This window comes from Uloborus diversus, chromosome 2 (assembly GCF_026930045.1).
Source record: "Uloborus diversus isolate 005 chromosome 2, Udiv.v.3.1, whole genome shotgun sequence".
NCBI classification, from domain to species: Eukaryota; Metazoa; Arthropoda; class Arachnida; order Araneae; family Uloboridae; genus Uloborus; species Uloborus diversus.
Window position 1 is genome coordinate 31,441,213 of NC_072732.1, and position 23,046 is coordinate 31,464,258.

At 33.3% G+C, this 23,046-nt stretch overlaps 1 protein-coding gene across 1 annotated transcript in view; it reads left to right on the forward strand.

The window, feature by feature from the left end:
- The window catches only part of LOC129235164 (transformation/transcription domain-associated protein-like), a 140,060-nt gene that overhangs the window by 61,967 nt on the left and 55,047 nt on the right, over window positions 1–23,046 (forward strand). Inside the window, exons 36-45 of the mRNA XM_054868854.1 lie at window positions 1,204–1,357; window positions 7,771–7,977; window positions 8,511–8,702; window positions 10,434–10,616; window positions 10,781–10,930; window positions 13,594–13,743; window positions 14,920–15,074; window positions 15,521–15,690; window positions 17,405–17,726; window positions 18,894–19,287. Of these exons, the coding sequence (XP_054724829.1) occupies window positions 1,204–1,357; window positions 7,771–7,977; window positions 8,511–8,702; window positions 10,434–10,616; window positions 10,781–10,930; window positions 13,594–13,743; window positions 14,920–15,074; window positions 15,521–15,690; window positions 17,405–17,726; window positions 18,894–19,287 (2,077 nt within the window). The remainder of the gene's footprint in view (window positions 1–1,203; window positions 1,358–7,770; window positions 7,978–8,510; window positions 8,703–10,433; window positions 10,617–10,780; window positions 10,931–13,593; window positions 13,744–14,919; window positions 15,075–15,520; window positions 15,691–17,404; window positions 17,727–18,893; window positions 19,288–23,046) is intronic.

The following is a 23,046-nucleotide window of genomic DNA, read 5'->3' on the forward strand; positions in this document are numbered from 1 at the left end:
CAGCTGCGTAAAAGAGAGGTAGCTTGGTGTGGATTTAGAGAGTGCAGCATTGCCCGTCTCACTACTGGCAATTTCGGTTTGTCCCCCCTTACGGTGATGGCAAAAGATTGTACAAAGGTCGAAGTAAGTTAATCAAGAAAAAGTAGGGAAACTTTGGTCAATTTGAACTTTTTTTATGCTGCACAGGAATTGTTTTCCAGCGCTTTAAACAGTTTAATAACTCCAGTCAAAAATAATTTGGTTACTGAGCTCGCTTAGATCTTTTAGAATTATAATTCTGACATTACCATATCATTGTGTGGCATTTTGTACTTCGGAAAATTTTAAATCGGGGAAATTTTTTCGTGGACTTCACTGCAGTAGTTTATTTTAGAATGTAAATTCAGGGTTCTCCGCCCCCCCCAAAAAAAAGCGATGGCGCACCCCTTAAGTGTGACGGAGTACCCATCCAGAATAAAAGCCCTCAAAAAAGAAATACTCCTTGAAAAAACTGCCTTAAAAATTCCAATGACGCAAAGCTGCTTAATGGACCCCACCCCCATTCTCTTCCCCTGCCTGTGCACCCTTGTTAATTAGAATTTTTTTTCTGTGAGAGTTTATTATTTTACTATCATAGAGTGGGTCTCGGTGAGGTTTGAGAATTTTTTTTTAAGTAATAGAAATTATTTTTATTTAAATAGAGGATTATTTCGTCCCCCCCCCCTTCCCCCCAAAACCCGACGCGCAAAGTGCTGGGACTTTTTACCCCTTCTTGCTGGAAGGGTAAGAAGTAATTTGCAACAGGTTTCATCTTTTTTTTTTTTTTTTTTTGATGTTTGGGTTTGGCCATTTTTTGGCCTAATTTTACTGTACGACTAACAGACACTCCTCAAATGCGAACAATTTTTAATTCCCTGATTCCAAGGCAAGTAACATTATTAAACCCCTGTCCAGTGGACACCCCTCTTTTGGGGACAAAAAAAAAGTGTCCCGTTAGTGTCCACATTAGAGTGATTTTACTGTACCAGTAATAATTAAGTTAAGCCAGTGCTGGCCCCTTTTAGGCCCTTAAAGAAATAATCATTCTCCTATGCGTTAAAACAGTATAGACATTTTTTTTTGTCTGCTGGACCAATGTTACTCACAAAAAAACAGTTATCCCAATATATATATATGCAGTATATCACATGCAATTTTACTTTTATTCTCTCTATTGTGTTCTAGGCGGCAAGGTAACAAGCTTCGTAGATTAATGACTTTTGCATGGCCATGTTTATTGACAAAAAATTGTGTTGATCCTGCTACAAAGTATCATGGCCATTTGCTATTAGCTAATATTATAGCGAAGTTTGCTATTCATAAAAGAATTGTTTTACAAGTAAGTAATACAAATATTCGAGCAAATGTTTTTATATATATACTGGTAAAAATTAATATGTGCATATAACATATATTAAATATAAAAACTAAATGTAAAATGTCTTTAGGGAGAAGAAAATGTTAAACTACCTCAATTGGAAGCAAAATTTTGCTCCAAGTATTAATGATTTCACTTTTTTTTCTCTCCTTTTTTTTGAGGGGAAAAAATATACAGTTATGGAAACGGTAGAATGCACCTGTACATTCCCTGGCTAAATCATTAAGTACTGCATGGAGTTTTTTTTTAAAATCATTAAATGTTTAGTATTCAGCCTAGTATGAAACTCGGGGTTCGTACGGGTCATGGAAATCCTGGAAAGTCATGGAAAAAAAATAATTGAATTTCAGACCTGGAAAAGTCATGGAAAATTGAAATTTCCATTGAAAGTCATGGAATTTTTTTTAAGTCATGGAAAAATGTCCTGGACAGAGATAAAGTAACAGTAACTAAAAGAGCATTAGAAATCTTGAGAGATTTAACAGTATAGCACACAAAAGCTATTAAAAGTGGAAAATTGAACGATCCCAAAATCAAATCTGAGTTATTTTGAAAAATCATTGCATCCACTTCTGTCGCAACCGCTTGCCTGTTTTGTGATGGGATTTTACTGGCTTGGACATCTCTTATTTTGAATTTACTGTTATTTTCAACACTTCTTATGTTTTATATTCTCTAGTAGCGAACTTGCACATTCTTGGTTTTGCCACGCCCACTCAAAAAAAGCAATTCCATTGCATCACAGTTCGATTCCATCACTCATATAAACTTTGTGTTTAAATTTATCAGAGTTTATCTTAATTTGTTGAAGTTTTTAAAAAGTAAAGACATTTACTCAGGCGATAGAATACAGAAAGAGAGGAATTCTAATACTCTAAAACAGTAGTGTCCAACATACAGCCTGCAAAACCAATCCATGCGACCCTCTGCTACGTTCAATGTCAGGAATCAAACATGTTCTGGAATTTCTGAATCTATTAACTTTATATGCATTTAAAAATGTTGCAAATAAGTAAACAAAACAAGTACTTTTGAATCAGAAGATTGATTCATTACTGAATGGTTTTTTCAAAAAATATCTGATTTCGAAACATAAAGAACTAAACTATGTGGCTTTACTTTAAAGAACCAAAATACTGTCAAGTTATGTGGATGATTAAATGCACTGTTGACACTGAAAAGCAACTTTTGAAGCAAATTTATTGAAACTTAGTGATTACTTATTCAACCTTTGTCTCATTCCTTAATATTCTGCCTGTTTATAAAAAAAAATGTAGACATTTAAGCATACTTTTCGTTTCATCGCATTTTTACTTTACTTAAATTTAAATGATGAAGACAAATAAGAATAGTTCAGTTTTTTAAGTGTACATTCATATTTTTTCCATTAGAGGCTGTGGCATTCATGTATACGTTTTGCTAAAGCTCATTTCCAAAAATTAGCAAGTTTGAGATTAAATAGTGCTATTCTCTTTCTGAACAAGGTCATGAAAATTTTTATTCAAGTCATGAAAAAGTCTTGGAAAAGACATGGAATTTTTTCATCCAAACAGAGTATGAACCCTGGAAACTTCACATTTACACTCATGTAAATGTTTCATTAGCATGTCAACATGCTCATACATCTAAGAGTAAAAAGTATGGACCTGATTTAATGGTGCCACTTGCTACAAATGTGGATGCATTTTTGTAATTTTGTTTGTTCTGGCATGCTCTTGCATGCTGCTAGTGCAGGTTTTTTTTTTTTTTTTTTGAGTACTTATTTTTAATTTGGTGTCTTAAAAGTATGTTTTTCAGCATCTCAATTGCTCTATTTTTCAGTGATTTTGATATTTGTTACAGTATCTATACAATGAAGTAAATCATGATTACGTATTATAATCATTGTAATCTCTTATATAATTAAAAACGGAGCGTATCTATGTATGTCCAAGCTTCTTCTCCCGAACGACAGTGAACTGACCATCGAACCAGGTATCAATGGATTCGTAATCTTCCCGTTTTCATGTTTGGTAAACATAATCCTCCGATAATAATTAGCAGAGATATCAATTAAAAACTATTCATTAGGAAGCTTGGATTTCGACATAAAATTCCTGATTTTCGAAGACTTTCCTCCATTCAAATTATTTTTCAGTGAGAGTGCTACAACTCAACTTTCCGTCGATTGCTAATTTAACGTTTCATATTGTCTTTGTTTCATGCGTAATTTTTTGAGACTTTTCTCAAGTCAAATAATTAAGTAATGTTTCTTGCGGGAGTATTCGACCTAAAATACTTTAGGGAATCGTCACAAATACAATAAATGAAGCATTTAAGTTTTATTTCACGTCCTAAAGTAAATGAGTGATTTACATGAAATTTATTATTAGTTTACATAGCACTGATTTAGAATGTGAATTTTCCTGTTTTCGTGTGGACAATCTTCACAAACACTTCCCACTGATATAAATCTTGGTGGGAAGATTTTGATAATGGGGTTAATTCCTTCAAACAAGAGTACTACTTTTAGTCACAGAAATTGATGGAATAAGCAAAAAAAAAAAAACAGGACCCAGAGAATAATTTTATTTTCCTAACAGTTATTTTTTAATTACTTTTTTAAAATGTCCGATTTTTCAAACAAGGCGTGGTCTTTATACGTCACAAATGGATGAAGTTTTTGCCAAAAATATGTTTTACTGGTGTTTTGCAAACCTTGCATTACGCGCATTTATTTATTACTTAACACGTTAGAAACTAATATCAGGGTACTACGAAAACATCAACTGGACATCTTTCATTTTTTAGGTAACCCGTACAACGCCGGTCACGCAGCTAGTTAAGTATTAAAAACCACATTTTACTCTCAATGAAGATTATTGATTAAAAAAATCTATTTAATTATTTGGATAGAAACTGTGTGTCCCGTTGGTATTTTCAGAGGTAGTTGTCATCCTAATTTTCCTACAATTATTTTTTTTTAAAACTGACTCACCTAATATTATCCTAAAATAGTCCTAATATTTAAAATGTAGTACCCTAATATAGTCCTAATATTTTAAATTTTGTATAAGGTGTCCTAATAATCTTTATTTTACCTCGCATTTTTGCAGAAAAGGAGAAAATCCAGCTGAATTTATTCAAACTTTTTTTTTCTAGTTCTGTTTATTTATATTATTTACATCTCTCAAACTAGCTTGTGAAATGTCAAACACTAGATCTAAAAATTTGAATTTTTTGTTAGTGCACAATTAAGGGAGTGAGAAAAAAAGGGATGTAAGTGGACATTTTCAAGTTTTGAGTAAAATGCGTTTAAAAATAACATCCTAGGTAGGCTTTCATTGAAAGTTTTTTCTAAATCATGCTGTATAGCAGCAACTACCAGGGCTACTAGTACCATCTCTTGCCCCAAGACAGAGGAGTGGTTCACCTACCATGTGCACTGGTTATCTCCAAATTTTTAATTTTGCCACTTACATCCCTTTGCTTCTCACTGACTCAATTGACTTTTAAGCCACTTTATTATTAGAAGTAGCCATTTTGTCAGGTACATTCCAGTGAAAACAGAAGGCAATCTTAAAGCACTATAACATTCATCACTGCATTTGGCGCTTAATTTTTTTTTTTTTAAACTAGAAAATATGTATATAACAAGCCACAGGTTAGGCTAGACGATGTGTGTGAAACAAGAGCTTATGAAATAAAGTGCTCAAATTTTACGAATTCATCTTTATATGTTAGTAGGCAAGCCGTTTTCTTTCATACTGATTTCTCCTCTGTTTGTGAACTGATTTCCTTCATTCTTTTTTTGTTCAGTAGCTATTGCCGAGTTTTAGCGTCATCAATAAATTTTTTTGAAATAGAATGCTAATTAACAGAGATATTAATTAAAAATGCATTTTCATCCTAAATGACTCTTTCTACGCGAACGTGTGGTCCAATTTTTTCGAATTTGATCGAATTAGTTGGAAAGTTCTTTAAAAACTACTCTTAACAAAAATTTTCAGGGCAGCCAAGGTCCAATAACCTAAATTAACTAGAAAAAAAGTTATAAGCGTTTTTTAGTTAGCAAAACTCAAAGATTTTAATTTTATCTCTTTTTTATTGTTGAAATTCGTTGTTGGAAGCATGAAACATTAAGTTTTAATTCATTTTGTAAACCGCTTTCTCTACACGAAAAATGCATTTTTGTGTTTCGAGCTTGGTATGGTTAGAAAGCTCGCGAAAAATACTTTGAAACATGTTTCACCCGGTTACACCATACTAAAACGCAAACCCACTATATTGACCAGAAAATGCACTAGAAGCAATTATAAGTTAAGAAAAATTCATTTTTATTTGCTTTTTCACGCGACATAGTTAGCGTGAAGAAATTGCTGGATAATATTATGTGTTGCCACTTCTTGCTTGAGCATAAATGAAATTCTTACATTTGGTTCTATTATTGAGGCTTTTTGGATGACTATGGGGATTTAAAATATTTTCATTTTAATTATGATTTCGCAATTTTAACATAAATCATTTTTCAGAGTGAGCGTGGACTTTCAGTTTCAATAAAATCAACACACACACACAGCTCCCAATAATACCTGCATTTGCTATCGCCAAAAACAGATTTCAAGGTGAAACTTTTGATAAAATTGGCTTATTATTAGGACGCCCAGTGTTTTCGTATGGACAATTATGTTGCCATGAGTCGAGTTCGTTCATTTGACCATTAGAAATTTTATATTTCTAATAGCAAAGGTCATGTCTTTTTTACAAAGAATATTGTTTGTACAAAAGTTTTACGAATTAAAGAAGTTTTGCGGTATCATTTTATTCTGAAGGACTTCCATAATTGAAATTGGCGAACTTTATCCATTGGTGTCGAATTTTTGGTACCAATGCCAGGGCGAGAAATATTTTACTTTTGCGTTCCTAAAAAAAGAGTAGATAAATGTCTATTTGCAAGGAGCTGACTACAAATGAAGTCCCCCTTTAGGGTGGGGTTCATTAAATTGTAATCATCCGTGACAAGGGGGAGGAAATAAATGACAAGAGGTACATACAATGGGGAGAATGTGACAAGAAGCCTTTTTTGATAGGAACGTTTGTGAAAACATTTTGACATGTGGGGCAAAGGGAAGAGGGGGTATGGTGAAGTGTGAAACTTCGTGACACAGGTGACAGGGACCAAAAATTTTGAAAAGTGAGACATCCAGTGTTTTTGAATAGATAATTTTTAATGTAGCAAGTTGGATTCGTTCATTTGACTGTTTGAAATTTTATATTTCTAACGGCAGAGGTCAAGACAACTTTCTCAATAATATTAATTTTTTTAAAAGAAATATTGTTTATGCAGAAGTTTTACGTATAATCCGAGTTTTGCAGCATTTCATTTGGGAAGATTTCGATAATTGGGAAATTGGCGCTCTTCATCTATTGGCGTCAATTTTTTGGCACCAATTGAAGTGCGAGAAATATTTTTTCTTTGCATACGTAAACAAAGAGTAGGGAAATATATATTTGCATACAATTACCTCAAAACAGGGGTAGTCCACGAATGATGTCCCGCTTTAAGGTGGGATTTACGAAATAATAACAGTTTGTGACAAAGGAGAGGAAAGAAATAACGAGGGACACACAATAGGGAGAATGTGACAACAAGCCTTTTTTGAAAAACAGCTTGATATGTGTGAAATACACCGCCAGCTCAGTCATTTCCAGCCGAGGACTGCAGTTTCGTGCTTATTCGCACTCATCAGCCCGGCATAGGAAAGTGACTGAGCTGGAGATGGAAAACCTCTTAAGGAAGCCAAGAGTGTGAAACAAACTGGTAGCTAATATAGAATCAGCAGACCAGACGAGTGACCGAAACAATGGTTCAGTTCAAATCTAAGATTGAACGCGAGGCAAGGTATATTCAGTAAATTACATTACAGTCCTCGGCTGGAAATGACTGAGCTGGCGGTGTATTTCACGTATTTCTGCTTTAGCCCTGCCTAATGGGCGGTAATTTAGTATATATCTGTAGTATATATGTAGTATACATAGTTGATATATTTTACCAGCCGTTAACTCACCAGCTGGTTGAACTCTACTTTTAAAGAATTTCCTTTTTTAAGCTTAGGAATTATTCTTTTGAGGTGTGTGTAAATTTATAGTTAAATTTTTGATAAGTATGTTTCTAACCATGTAATACCAGTGGCCTGCTGTTTCCGCGGAAGGAACAATCTTATTTATCAGTTTTCTAAATTTCTATCTTGGTGAAGTAAATTTCATTGGTAACTGAACATGTTTTGGCATGCTTCTATTTTTCAAGTATATAATTGTATTTGATCATTTAAAACCACCAATAGAATTTAGTATCTATTAATTAAACTTTTACTGACCTTCCTTTTTTAATTTAGGTTTTTCATAGCTTGTTGAAAGCACATGCTGCTGAAGCCAGATCAGTGGTTAGGCAAGCGCTTGAAATTTTAACTCCTGCAATGCCAGTTCGAATGGAGGATGGGAACAATATGTTGACTCACTGGACCAAGAAAATAATAGTTGAAGAAGGACATATTTTAGCTCAGTTGGTTCATATGCTCCAGCTTGTTGTCCGTCATTACAAAGTATGACATTACTTAGTATTTTGAAGTTTTTTAAATGATAACTAAGTCATGATTTTGAATACGATGGAATCTGGTAGCTATTTGCATAACCGATACTATTACTTTCTTTGTTGAGCCAAATGTCATTGGTTGGCTTAATGATGTGGTAAAAGTGTTATATACTTTTGTTTTTCACATGGAAAGAAGATCAAATTTATTAACTTTTTACTTTCTTCAAAATCTTTTCACTAGTTGCATTTATAATGCAAATAGTAAAGATTTTGAGGAGGAGAATTGTGTATATTTTTATAAATATATAGTGTTGCTCATCGCTGTGAGTGACATTTAAAAAATGGCATTAAAGATAACTTAACAATTCCATTTGAATTAACTCACGCGAAAGGAAATCTTTCATTTAATTCTAGCAGTGTACTTTGATAAAAATTATTCATTCTATAAATTTAGGATTTGTGATATTGGAATTTTTTTTAATGAGATTGACATTAAACTAGTAAATTATAGAATGACAATGCATTTTAATATTTTCAATATAGGTTTACTTTCCTGTACGACATCATCTTGTTCGACATATGGTAAATTCAATTCAGCGCCTTGCATTCTCTCCAAATGGTACAATGGAACACAAAAGACTTGCAGTTGATTTAGCAGAAGTAATTATTCGTTGGGAAATCACGCGACAGAAAGAAGAACAAGAAAAACTGCATTCAGGCATTGATAAAAACGAGGTAAATATATCTATTTTTTTTTAAAAATATATTTTACTATTAGAAGAATAATCAATGCCTATCCTAATTGCATTTGAAATTATCCTGAATTTGTGTTGCTGTATTAAAATTAAAAAAAAAAAAAAAACGTGCTTCTCCAAATCATTGACAAGTGCAAGTATTTTTTACTTGATATCAGTACAGTTATGAAGTTGTGAAACAATTTTCTCATTTGATATGCGAGTGCAAAATGTCACAAGATACAAAAACTGATGATAAACTTTTTACTTGAGCTTTATCTGTGCAGCTTTGCTTCACTGCTCTTAACCGGTGCTCTCGGAGTTCTATAACTAAAGTTTAAAAAAATTAAAAGTACATGCCCCATATTCTCTGAATCTTAATGAACTATGTTAATGAACCATGGTTTCAAATTCCAAGTCCAATGCCCTGGTTGTTGTGGCCAAATTTTATTAGTTGATAATATAGAAAGTTAAATTGAAAATTTAGGATTAATTTATTTTTAAACCTCAAGCTTTGATAAGACTCGGATCTTTGATCTCAACTTCGGCTGTTTTTTTTACAGATAACATGAGTAAGATTTTGCACTTTTTTTTCTTAAGTGTGCTCAAGATAAATGTTCATATCTGGAATAAATTGATTGGATGCAATGGAAAAAGCATCAGTATTTTGGAATATCCATTGCCTCAGAGCAGCAGTAAGATATCTAAGCCAGGGAACAATAGTAAGATAACCTATGGTTGCTCTGAAGCGACAAACCCTAGATGTAGTTCTGATTTCAGTGAATTGACAAACTTAAAGACAATTACTTTGAACCAAAATCTCATAAACTGGGCCATGTGCTGTAATATCAATTTAGCTGTATCATGAGAGTTATTTTCCAATTTACTTCTGTTTCTGCAATTTAACTAAGGAAGACTATAATTTTTTTAATTTGAAGTAACTTTTGTTTTTAAACTTCATTTTCCTACATTAGAACTTTAGTAAAATACAGACAATGAATGGAAAGATGTGAAATGCTTTAAACCAGCACTATTAGGGTTCAGGTTTTGTGAATTAAGTTTTGTCAGAATGAGCATTTTAAAATGAAAATGATTTCATTTGGATTAGTGCGTAACTTCTATGTGAAGCATATTTTGGTGTACAGTGTGTAATAAATAGATAAAATTTGTCATTCTTTCAAAGTAGTAGATAATGTGATTTCTTAGTATAGATGTTTCTGGGTGCAGAGTCTATGCAGTTGTCATGTTCCTGAAGTAGTTCATTGATTCAATTATAAAGAATCTTGACCCTGGCGATTTTAACTTGAGTTTTTACTGTTTTTGTGTATGAAAATGGAGTGAATTTTAATTTAATAATGAAATGAGTTGCAAAAACAAGCTTTTAACTGACGAAAAGGTGTTCCCTTTTACAGAACCATTATTGTTTTTTCTTTCAGAGTTAAGATTGCTATTTATTTTAAGTGTTTTTTTATTGGTATACACTAATAAGTAACATTAAATGTGCTAGGATCCCCCTCCCCTGCTTTTTGTTGTACTTTAGGATGTAAATATAGAATTTTAAGTGAACATATTTTTTTTCATAGCTTGCTGCTCGTACTGTAGAAAGACATCCAACAAGTTGGAGTGCATCAGATATCCAAGCACAAGTAATTTTAAAGATTTTTTAAATTTTTTTAAAAAAGATTTTCGTAAGAAAAATTGAATTTATATTTTCATGTATTTTCTTCCCTAGAGTTCTGAAGCTATGCAGGCAAATATTATGGCTTTGAAGCAACGTAGTGTTGCAGATGGAACAGATAACAAGAGACTTAAAAATCTAATTGGAACTGTTGGAAAACATGCAGATCGAAACAAGCCAATAGAAAAAGAACATGCTGATGCTGTTGTTAATTTTCTTTTGAGAATGGCTTGTCAGGTAGTAATATACTTCAAAACCTTGATTCTGTAGTTCCAGAATTGTTTTCTATGAAGTTCCCTTACTTTAATTTTAATCACTTTAGCTAAATAACATGGCCCTTTTTGTAAAATTAATTATTGCCGTATGTATTTGCAATAATTTATTTCATTTAATATTTGTAGGTAAATGAATCTTCTACCGCAGTTGGCACAACTGGAGAAATATTATCACGTAGATGTGTTGCACTTTTGAAAACTGCTTTAAAGCCTGATGTTTGGCCTAATGCAGAGTTAAAATTAACATGGTTTGACAAGCTATTAAGCACAATAAAAGTAAGCATTTGTAGAAATTTGTTTTTGAAGTGTGTAAAGCTTTTCCTGCATGTTCATTTGCTAGAATAATGTGCAGGCTGAATGTTTTTAGTGTGTAATCACTTATCCAATAATAGTCTTAAGATTTTAACATAATTTAATTTTTAAAAAAATGTTCCACTTAAAATGTCAATGCCAGCCACAGGGTTCACCGATATATATCAGTCGATATATACAGGTAGTTATCAAAATAATGGAAACACCTGTGAATAAAAGTGACATTTTTCAATGCGCTTCATAAGAAATAAAGAATAAAACTAGGTGTCTGATTTTTTTATAAAGATCAATGTATATATTCTGGTAGTATGTGGTGGCCTAATTGAAGTTCTAGAAGTCTTGGATTTTTATGAAGTGCTTGAAATCTCGGACCTCTCAAATTTTAAGAGACCAAATTGTTAGAGCGCGTCTATCTGGAGCAAGTGTAACTGAAACATCTCAACTTTTTGGCGTTTCTAGAAGTACAGTATCTAAAGTCATGACAGCATTCACATAGCGCGGTTAGACAAGCTCGGCTAAGCAAAATAGTAGGCGGAAAGAGAAGCTCAGTGAAAGAGGTTAGCGGGTATTGAAGCGTATTGCAAGGTCCAAAAAGTGCACAACAGCAGAAAAAGTGACCATAGAACTCAATCACCATCTGGATTCACCAGTGTGAGTGATTACAGGTAGTAGGCACCTTTATAAACAGAGCATTTATGGAAGAATAGTGATTCCCAAAACCTTTGTCACAGATGTTAATGCTAACCGTCATCTATAGTGGTGCCACACTTGAAAATCCTGGTTGATTAATGAGTGGAACAGAGTAATAGGGTCTGAAGAATAGTCTTTGAAACTTTTCCCTACTACAAGGAGTACACGTTTGGAGGATACCAGCAAAAGCACATGATTGCGATTCTCTTCTTCCAACTGTGAAGCATGGAGGAGGATCTGTCATGATATGGGCTGTTAAGTCATGGGTTTTCGCTGGACCAATCGTAACCCTAAGAGGAAGGATCACTGGGGAGAAGTATAGAGAGATTTTAGCTCACCAGATCCATCCTATGTTGCAAACTTTGTTTCCTGGAGGATATGGAATTTTCCGAAGATGATACTGCACCAATCTATGCAGCGGGACTTGACCATTCATGGTTTGATGAACGCAAGGATGAAATTAAACATCTTCCTTTGCCAGCACTGTTGTCTGAACTTATTATAATTGAACCGTTATGGTCTATTTTCTAGCAATCGCCACGGAATCGATATCCTCCACCTACGTCTCTCCCAAAGCTTTCACAATATCTCCATGAAGAATGGTACAAATTCTGCTGAACATTATTGAGCTCTTGTATGAATTGATTTATCGGTGGATTCAAGCTGTATTACATGCCAAAGGTGGTACTACACCATACAAATAAAGAATTCTTTATAAATCTCAAGTGTTTCCATTATTTTGATAACTACCTGCATCACGATATGTATCCGATATTTATTTTGAAAATATCATATTTTGATATTTTCAGTATCTATTTTTTCAAGTACGTTATTTTTAATATAAATATATTAATCATAGGAATATTGTTCGTTTATTATTAAAAATAACCAAAAAAAATATGTACTTTATTTTATGATGTTTTAATGCATCATTAATGTAACAAAGTAATATAATATTCCTTTTTTATTTTATATTTATAAAATTATTAGTAATGTAACAATTTTTTAATTCATATTAAGAGTGCCTAACTTAAATATTAAACATTGGTCAGAAAAAATGAAACCGACTAAAGCATATTTTTTACTTCTGAATCCTATGACTGTGTAAAATTGCGTAACAGAAAAAAAAAAGTAAAATAGCTAATGCTTAATTAACTCCATTAAAGTTGATAAAAATGTCAAATGAAATATTAGATATAAATAATGATAGAAACCTTAATTTTAAGTCTACATACAACAGTAAAGGAAATTAAAGAGTGATTTGAGGATGGCATTTATTTTGAAGACTTTAGTTTGTGCTGATTGAAAAATATTGGATGTATATCAAAACATCCGATACATATCAAAATATCGGATATTTTCGAAAATATCATGATATTTTCGAACCCAGGCCAGCCATCTCATATTGAAGTATTCCCTTTTGAATGACTTCCTTCTCTCAGACTCCTGTAATGATTCGGAAGTATTTATTAGACAGTAAATTCTAAAAATATTTTTAAGACATTGAACTTTACTTTGCAACAATTTTGTCAACCATTATACATCCCTCAACTTAAGAACAAAGTTGTAACTTTTGCCAGTAATTATATTTATTTGGTGTTTATTTGTTTGATTAATGGTATAGGTGATAGATACCATACAAGCCTTAGTCATTTAATTTAAAATGGCATCGGTTTTAATCTAAAGTAACTGGCTACTTTTTTTCTCTTGAATTTATCATAACTTTTGTTTGAAAATAAATGTGTTTATCATATTCAGCTAATATGCATTGGTGTGGTATTGTCCGCTATTTGCTCATTTTTGGAACTTGTTGGTCTGAAATTTGTACTTGCTTTTTAAGGTTCTTGCATGTGTTTTTTTTCTGTAATTCTATATCATATGAAATAGTTTAAATAGCTAAAATTATTTTGGTTAACAATCTTGTTGCCTTCTTGCAGGAAAATCCTCAACCGAATTATGGAAATATATGTACCGCATTAGAGTTACTTGCGTTCTTACTTTCAATCTTGAGAAAGGAAATCGTATTGACAACATTTAGACCCTTACAAAGAGGGATTGCATCTTGTTTGAACTGTAATAATTCAAAAGTAAGACTTATAAATTTTCTGAATTTTTAATTAGCTTGTATTTCTTTAAAATTTCTTTTGCTTTATTGATAATCCTTTTAATAATTTATTTCTTCCTCAAAGGGAGCATGAACAGCAATAGGTTTTAGACTGCTTACAGCTCAATTTTTTCTCTTAACAGAAACTAGATTTCAATCTACCAACCAAAAGTCAAGTTTTATTTTACTACCGATACCTGTGTTAATCTACTGCGACTCACATTGCCTGTTATCACATTCAGCGTGGGAAATAAGTATTTCATTTTGAGGAGCAGTACTGCTCCTCAAATTCTGTTATTGAGGAGCAGTTTTATGACAATTGCTACATTACATTTTCGACAAGAACACAAATAAGATTTAAGATATGTAATATATTTATTGTGTGCTTTAAAAAAAATCAGAACAATATCCTGTTTATTAATTAAAAAAATTATCAAAAACCATTTAGTACTGTATTGACAAGTAATTTTGTCATTCACATGACATGAAATTAACTTCCTTCACATAAATCATAATTTATCACACATAATTTACAGTCTTCATGAATAGTTTATCATCATTTTCCACAAAGTCCAGCGGTTTCTTTTTCGAATCCAGTTCACTGATCCGTTTTTTAACAGTGAAGATTTTGACATATGTGCCAGTAGACATTATTACTTTCTAACGCACAAACCATAAAAATGCTATGCGCAAATCAAAAAACACAGATCTCACTCTGCTACTACGAAAAGCACGTGGATGAATAATCTAGCAAGCACTCGGTTGGAAGGGAGAGGCATGAGAAAGAGTGGAAAGGTCACATGGTATGAGAGAAGCAAAGCTACTATGCATGCTCTGCTCTTGTTCTATGGTGGCAGTGAACTTGTTCTACTCTGAACTTGGGTTCTCCTTTGTGATCGGACCGCTCTGCAAACTGTATGATTCAGCACTTACGTTCTACGAAAACCAGCTTGTATGTGTTGGCGCCATAGCCTTGGAACAAGATCATTCACATTTGGCTGGGAAAAGGAAGTATTTAAGAATGAACCAATGCTTGTAAGGGCACAGTAAACAAAAAATATAATTTCAAGGAGAATGATCGAGATAAAGTTGCATTACTTACATAAAGAAAAAACTTTTGGAGATTTTATCTATATCTATGCTTTTTTCCCTCCAATAGGTGATAAGATCTGTTCACAATTTGTTGTCACGTTTGATGAGCTTGTTCCCCACAGAGCCGACTAATTCAAGTGTTGCTTCTAAATATGAAGAGTTAGAATGCCTATATGCTGTTGTAAGCAATGTTGTTTTGGAAGGATTAAACACCTATGAAAAGTAATGCACTTATTCTTTCTTTTCATTCATCGTTTGAAACAGTAATGGTAACAAGGTTTGAAATAGGATGTTGAATTTGCCAAAACGTGGGCCTTTTAATACGCTGTGTGTAATCTCTCCCCCCTTCACTTTTTTCAGTTTTGGTAGTGAGTCTTAGCCAAGATCACTAAGAAGGTGATGACATTTCAATATTGACACTGTTTCATTTTATATTTTCAGGAAGCATGTCATTTGATAGTTAATTTGATTTATTTTTCTTTTATAAATACTGTGAATAATCATAAAAAATTTTTGAGTTGTCATAAAAATTAAAAATCCCCACCCCACTTCTAAGAATTCTCCTTGAAATGTGGACTAAAGGTGAATATTCCCCTCCTAAAATTTAAATCCTATTTCAAACCATAGCTTAAGTGGGAATTGACGCTAAATTTGAATTTGGTTTTTAGATCCACTACCAGTTCTTCACCTCAACCTCTTTTTGCCACACTCATGATACTGAAATCAGCTTGTGTCAACAATCCATGTTATATTGATCGTTTGATTTCTTCATTTATGAGAGTCCTTCAAAAAATGACTAAAGAGCATCTAGCAACGCAGCCTGAGCATCTGAATCCCAGTTAGTATTACTCTTTACTCAAAATCATAATTAATGCAGAACAGAAATCTTGCTTACTAATAGCAGGATATAACCAACATTTTTTAGCAACATACAGATTATTGCACATGTGTTTCGGGGTTTCAAGGAACCCCTTTTTTAATGCCAAGTAGTGAATTGTTGGCTGTAAAGACATCCAATAAATGTTTTGGTTTGGATGTGTTTACATCCAAAATCTCACTACTTTGCATTGAAAAGGGGGTTCCTCAAACCCCAAGTGTATGCAGTAAACTGTATATTTGTGCTAAACATTGGTTATTTCCTATTACTTCTCGGCTCAAAGGTATTTATTTCTTGTTAACTAGTGCTCAAGTGGTATTTTTAGAATTTTAAGTGATGTTGGAAAAATAATGAAATAAAAAATATTCCGTCAAACACCAGTAATTTTAAATCCTAAGAATCTCAATTTATTGAACATATAAAAATTTTAGTGTCATTAAGGAGTTAAATCTCCACCTCAGAGCAGCAGTAAGATATTTAAGCTTCAGGAGAACAATTGAATATTTTACTGCTGCTCTGGGATGACAAAACAAATGCTTTTAAAGCTCATGTAAAATACTGAAACATTATGTTGCTTATAAAATTTTAAGAAAATAAAGGGCATTTTTCAAGAAGATATCATTTTTGCTAGGAACAAAAATTCAAGTTTCATATTTGGTTTTTGATTGTAGATGCTCTCTTATGCACACAATCAATAGCTTCTCTAATAAGATTCCAACAGAGGTCAAGCATATTAATGGACCACTGGCCTTGATATCTGGTTTTTATTGCAGAACTATCTAGGTGTAAGGTTCTCATGCCCATCTGTTGCAACTCCTTACAAAAACGCTACACTTCACGCTTTTCGAATTGTATACTGTAGAAGACCATTATAACGCACACCTTGGGACCAAAGCTTTTGCGTTATCTTATACAGGTTTTGGCGTTATATAGGTCATTTCACAAATTTTGAAACTAATATTCAAAATATATCTGTATATTAGCACTTCAGAATAAATTTTATCTGTAGTGAGTATTAAAGCGCTAATTATACAATGAGTCATTCACAAATAAATGTTTCTTTATTACAAGAAAGTGAAATATCCTGCACTTCTGCTAGCCTCATGGTTTGCATAAAGCTGCATTTTCAAGAACCATCTAGTATTGTCATTTCACTGTGAATGCTAATTTTCATTTAAAAGCTTTAAATTGAGATGAAAAGACGATTCAAAATTTAATTTTCCTAACAATTTTTATGTTTGCAAGGCAAAACAGAGATTTTTTAAACTTCAAAACTTATTGTTTACTTCTGAAAAGTTGTGCAATTTATAGAGAATTGCGTTATACAGGTCGGCGTTATAAAGGTATTCTACCGTATTACTTCCAAGCTGGTTCAGGTGCACTAAAATCACCATCTTCCTTTCCGGTGACCAAAAAATACTTCAATTTTACTCTTCAAAATTTTTAAAAAGGGATTCTAATACATTCTTGTGTTCTCTCTATTCTCCCCCCACCCCCAACTGACTATGGAATCCGATAATTAGTTTCCCATCTTAGCAATGTATTATAAAGTTTTTTTAACTAGATTCTTAATCCGTGTTATTGATGAAGTTATTGTTATTCCTTATCAAAAATCAACTCTTATAATAAAACAAATGTGAACATGCTGAATAATGTACATATTTCTTCTCCCTAGTGGCTACTGATTTGCTGATTCTTAGTCTTGATCTCGTGAAAAATAGAGTTGGAGTCATGGGGCAAGACATGCGCAAGACATTTATTGGCAGTATTTTAGTTGGTTTACTTGAGAAATCCCCTGATGTTAAAATCTTGAAGGCAATAACTAAAATGGTAGAAGATTGGGTGAAAAGTAAATCCACCATAGCTGTTAATCAAAGTCCATCTATCAGAGAAAAATCTATTCTCCTAGTTAAAATGATGCAATTTATTGAAAAGAGGTTTCCTAATGAACTTGATCTCAATGCTCAGTTCCTGGAGCTTGTTCATTACGTGTACAAGTGAGTATCTTTTTTCATAATTAAGAACTATTGTGTGTGTATGTATATAGTGATAATAAAATAAGTACACAAGCGCTACACAATGCAACTCACATCAAGTACACAGTGCAATTCAAGCACTAAAAAAGAATTTAAAAAAAATTGATGAAACTAAACTCGTCAGCTGTAGAAGTTTTATCCGATGGTCTTGAAAAAGTTAAAGCTACAAACTAAGAGATAGAATCTTTAAGTACTAAATACATACCAAATTGTTGAATTAGGCAGAAGCAATACATGTTAAACTAAGCTATAATTTTGATCTTAAAACCCAAAATTAAGAGCAGGGATTTCGTCTTGATTATCAGAAACTAAGACGCTATCGACGATAATGCTCCACAGTATGACTTACTGCATGCATAACTAAAAGAAAAAAAAAATTACTTTAAAATCCTGATGTGATAAACCCAAATCATATTTAACAAATCCAAAATCATTTCCAGATCGACTTAAAAATAAAACTACACAAATAAAAATTCACAACCAAATGTCATGAACCAAAAAATCAGAGTTCCAATAAGGCACTTAGTCCACCCGTGCTTCAACGTATAACACCCCGGCAAAAAAATGGCACAATTCAAAATTCTGAAAAAAGGAAATAGCTATTGATTTGAAATTCAAATTTAATGCTCTTTCTTGCCACCAAATTGGTACAACTTTGTCTTACATAGCTGGTGCGCGGTGTCATAAAGATGGTATAATCAATAGTTGTAAACTATTAAATTTTCATAGTTTAGAAAAAATATTTTCAAATTTTAAGTATGCGTTAATAATTTAGACAACAAAACTGACCAGTAAACATCACATAATTTTTTTGCTGCATACTGTAATATTTGAAACCAAATTACTTTAAACTACTGTATTATGTAAAGCCTTGATTTTTCCAAATTCTGTTTTATTTCCCGAGTTGTGTCACTTTTCTTGCTGGTGTGCAACATGTTAAATGATCAACACATTTATATTTAGTTGAGATTTTTTTAATAGCATGATTTGGATGCACCTATATTAATTTTATTCTACATGTGTGTTCCAATACTAATTACAAAAGATTTTTTGTTCTTGATAGTGCACTTAAAAATTCGCAAATGTGGAAAAGTAATTTTTAAAACAAATTTATTTTCTTATTTTTAGAGATGAATCTCTAAAATCAACAGAGTTACAATCTAAGCTGGAACCTGCTTTCATGGCTGGATTGAGATGTGTACAACCACATATAAGGGCCAAATTCTTTGAGTTGTTCGACAACAGCATGAGACGTCGACTTCACGATCGGATGCTGTACATCATATGTGCCCAAAATTGGGAAACCATTGGCTCTCATTTCTGGATTAAGCAGTGTATAGAACTTCTCCTGGTCACTGCAGTAGATGGAATCCCCATCCAAACGTCTACTCCTAATGTGCTGTTACCTGCAATCACAGCTGTTATTGAGCAAGCTGATTCTCAAGAGCGAGCAACATATGCCATGTCAGCTTCAATCAAAGAAGAGCCAATGGATGTGGAATCGGTTGAGAATAAAGAGGAGGTACTTATTTATTTTTCTTTTTTCTGCCCTTTTCACAAAATTGTTATGTTTTGAAATGATAATTATGGCTAAAAATCTACTGTTGCAAAGCAGAAATTGCAGATAAAAAAATTGTAGCATTTTCAATTCATTGTCTTACTTGCCAACTCTACTGTTTTTAACGTGGAGCTCCCGTTTTTACTTCTATCTCCTGATTTCCCGTTTTTTACCATTTTCTCCCGTTTTTAGAGTTTTTTCTATCACTCGTCAAAAAGTTAATTTTTCTTAATAGATTTCGCCCGTTTCTAGTCATCCATCAATGCCAGGGGAAGGTAGAACTCCATATAGTGCAGAAGAATAAGAACTGAAACCAATTTTTTCCCTCACAAATAGGAATCGGGGTTTGAAATAGAGCGCGGGATTGCGCGAAATGCGCACGAAATCGGAGAATCCCGCGCAATCCAAAGGTCCGTGCGGGATTTTCCCCCCATTAAATTTTAAACCCGATAACAAATCCCAGACAGAGTGGAGTAGGAGGAAAAAAATTTTTCCTTTGAACGTAGTATTGCCGAAGAGCGAAAGATTTCCTCCCGCCTGCCGCCCCCTCCCCTCACCAGCACAATACGCATTTCCCCGTCTCATCAACTTTGAGAGCAACCCTACTGAAAAGTCCGCATTCTTCATTCATTCTAAAAGAGAGGAGGAAAATGTTGGCCAAGCTTTACATTATTTGGCAATTTATCGCTAGAACGGTGATTTCAAAATTTCCGCTTTCTCTTTTTTTTAAAGGGGGAAAAAAATTTTTTTTTCAAATCGAGTGGAAATTATAAAGGCATGTACGAGTACGATGGACTTACAAAATACCATGCAGGTTATACAATGCGTTTTCCGCTCTTATTTCGCCTGATTCATAAGAATGCTTGTAACATTTAGACTTTGTGCTTGGCATTCTTTCTGCCTGCATGTCCAAAGAAGTGGCAATTTCTGCAAGGTCAGAGGTTACAACGTAGTTCGTTGAGCATCGTCTCGCGTCTTTGTTTTTTTCGCCATTTTGTCTTTGAGTTTGATTCTAAACATGGATAAATTTTTAATAAAGCGTCCATCAAGCAATTCAAGTGCATCGACGAATTTCGATCCGCCAGCTTCAATGAATTCTGATCCTCCTGCTTCAATGAATTCCTATTCGCTGGCTTCAATGAATTGCAATCTGCCGGCATCAATGAGTTGCGATCCGCCAGCGAAAAGATCGAGGACTGAAGAAGCAGACATTGACTCGAAAACGACACGTAGGAAAAAAGACACTTTTCAAGAAAAGTGGTTAAAATCGTATGATTGGCTGGAAAAAGATGTGGATCAAGATGGGAAGATTCGTATGTATTGTACATTATGCAAAGCTGCTGGGAACGACACTCCATTTTCAACAGGCATGCAATTTTACTTTAACTTTTTGATCATCAGAAAAAAAAAGTCTTTGCAGAAGAAATCTAATCAATGGGAAACGAACCCCATTCAAATAATTAAATCTAAAAATGGAAATATTTTGTTTTAGGAAGGGTTGCAACATACAAATCATCAACTTTACAGAGACGTAGCCAAAGTCATGACCATGTATTTGTCATTCAAGCTTCCAAGTCAAGAAAAGACATGGATGTGGCAGTGGCTAAGACATCATTGACGAACAATGATTTTTTTGGTGACTTGCATGAAAAGTGCATTGTTTTTAGCAGTTAATGATTTGCCAATTTCTATGTTTGGAGCATTGCAGGATTTTGCAGAATCCCAAGGGTGTCCAAGTATTAGAAACATTGTTTCATCTGTGCAATGCAGAAACAATCATTCTGTAAATGAGCTTCAGGAAGCAATTGGCAAAGTTTTGTTAAATGACTTACAAGAAGATGTGCAGAACTGTAATTTTGTGGGACTAATTTATGATGAAAGTTGTGACCTCAACAATATCAAGCATTTAGGAATAAATTTACGGTTTGTGAAAAGTGGCAAAATTAAAGTAAAATTCCTTGAAAATATTCGCATTAGTGATAGAACCGCTGAAACAATGACAGAAGAAATTAAGAAAACTTTTCAAAAATTTGATATACCGTTTTCCAAAGTTGTGGCTCTGGGATGCAATGGCGCAAAATCCATGATTGGACACTAGGCTGGGGTGAGCGCCCGCATTCAATCGTTAAACTCGTACTTAGTTACTGTACATTGTTCTGCTTATAGATTAGCACTAGCCTTACAAGGAGCTACTAAAAGCTGTCAAAGTGTAAAATCATATAATGAAACTCTTAAAAGTATTTTTATATATTTTCATAAATCAGCTGTTTGTTGTGCGAAGTTAAGAGAAATTCGGGTGCTGTTGGAGAGCGCAGAATTAAAATATGCCGAACTCCACTCTGTTAGGTGGATGTCCCTCTACAATTGTGTTCATACGGTGTATAGAACTTTAGATAGCTTAATAATATTTCTAGAAAATGAAATAGCGACTGGGAGAGACACAATTGCTTCTGGGCTGCTTAGACACGTTAAATCCACCAGTTTCTTTTACATAACCCACATCCTAATGGATATACTCCCAATATTTAACACTTTCAGCAAGGTATTCCAGAAGGAAATTGCTGATTTCTCAATAATAAGTCCTTGCGTTCAGACTGCCAATGACAAACTAGATGCACCGAAAAAGAATCTTGGGAGTTTTGAAAATGATTTTATGCAGAAAATTTTGTCTTCTAATTATGATGGAAATAATATTTCTCCCACTTCTGGCAACGTTTCAAAATTATCAGAAAATAGTTATGAACAAATAAAAGATCATATAAATAATATTGATAACGTAAAATATCCCAAATTGCAGAAAATAAAAATAAATCTCCTAACATCTGGTATAGAAGGACTGAAAGATAGATTATGCACATAAAGCATGACCATCGTAGAATGTTTTTCAGTGTATGATCCACTGTTCATGAAGGTAACAGGTTTTGAAAAATGCCATGAACTGGTAAAAAAACTGAATCTCCATTTTGCTATTATAAAGGACATAGAAAATTTCAGAAGAATATACTGATGTTTATCAATTGCTAGTTAGAAACTATGATGCTCTGCCTTTTCTTGATGTTGCAAATATCTTTCTTTCAAAATATAAAGAAATGTATATCAGTACTGCTCGTATGTTTGAAATAGCCCTAGTTGTATCAGTCAGTTCGGCCTCAGTTGAAAGATCTTTTAGCAGTCAAAACCGTATTAAAACCAAGTATAGAAATAGGTTAAATTCTGTAAATTTATCTCATTTAATGCGCATTGTTGACTCAAAAACAACTGTTGATAGTTTTGACTATGCAAAAGCTGTAAAATTGTTCAATGAAAAAAATGTTAGACGCTATTGATCTTGATGCATTGTATGTTACATTACTATTTAATAAAGTCCTTATGTGATAAGTATTGTAATGATTACTGTTAATTTATGGCTGTACTAAACAAATTTTTAGTACTTACAAAAATAAAAATTCTCCGTACTTGCAAAAATAAAAATTCTCCCTCAAATTCAAAAAATGGAACCTAAAGTAAAGGGGGCATTCCCCCCCCCCCCAGAAATTGAACCCTATTTCAAACCCTGGGAATTCTATTACAATGAGGCTAGAGAAGGCCAAAATAGGTTTTCTGCACCAACTTGCACCAAAGCTACATTATGGGCGGTCCTGCGCCATTTCTTCCTAAGAATAATATGTAGGAATGCCAGAAAAGAGTACCAGCAAAGTACTCCATTTTCCCCGTATTCGTTTG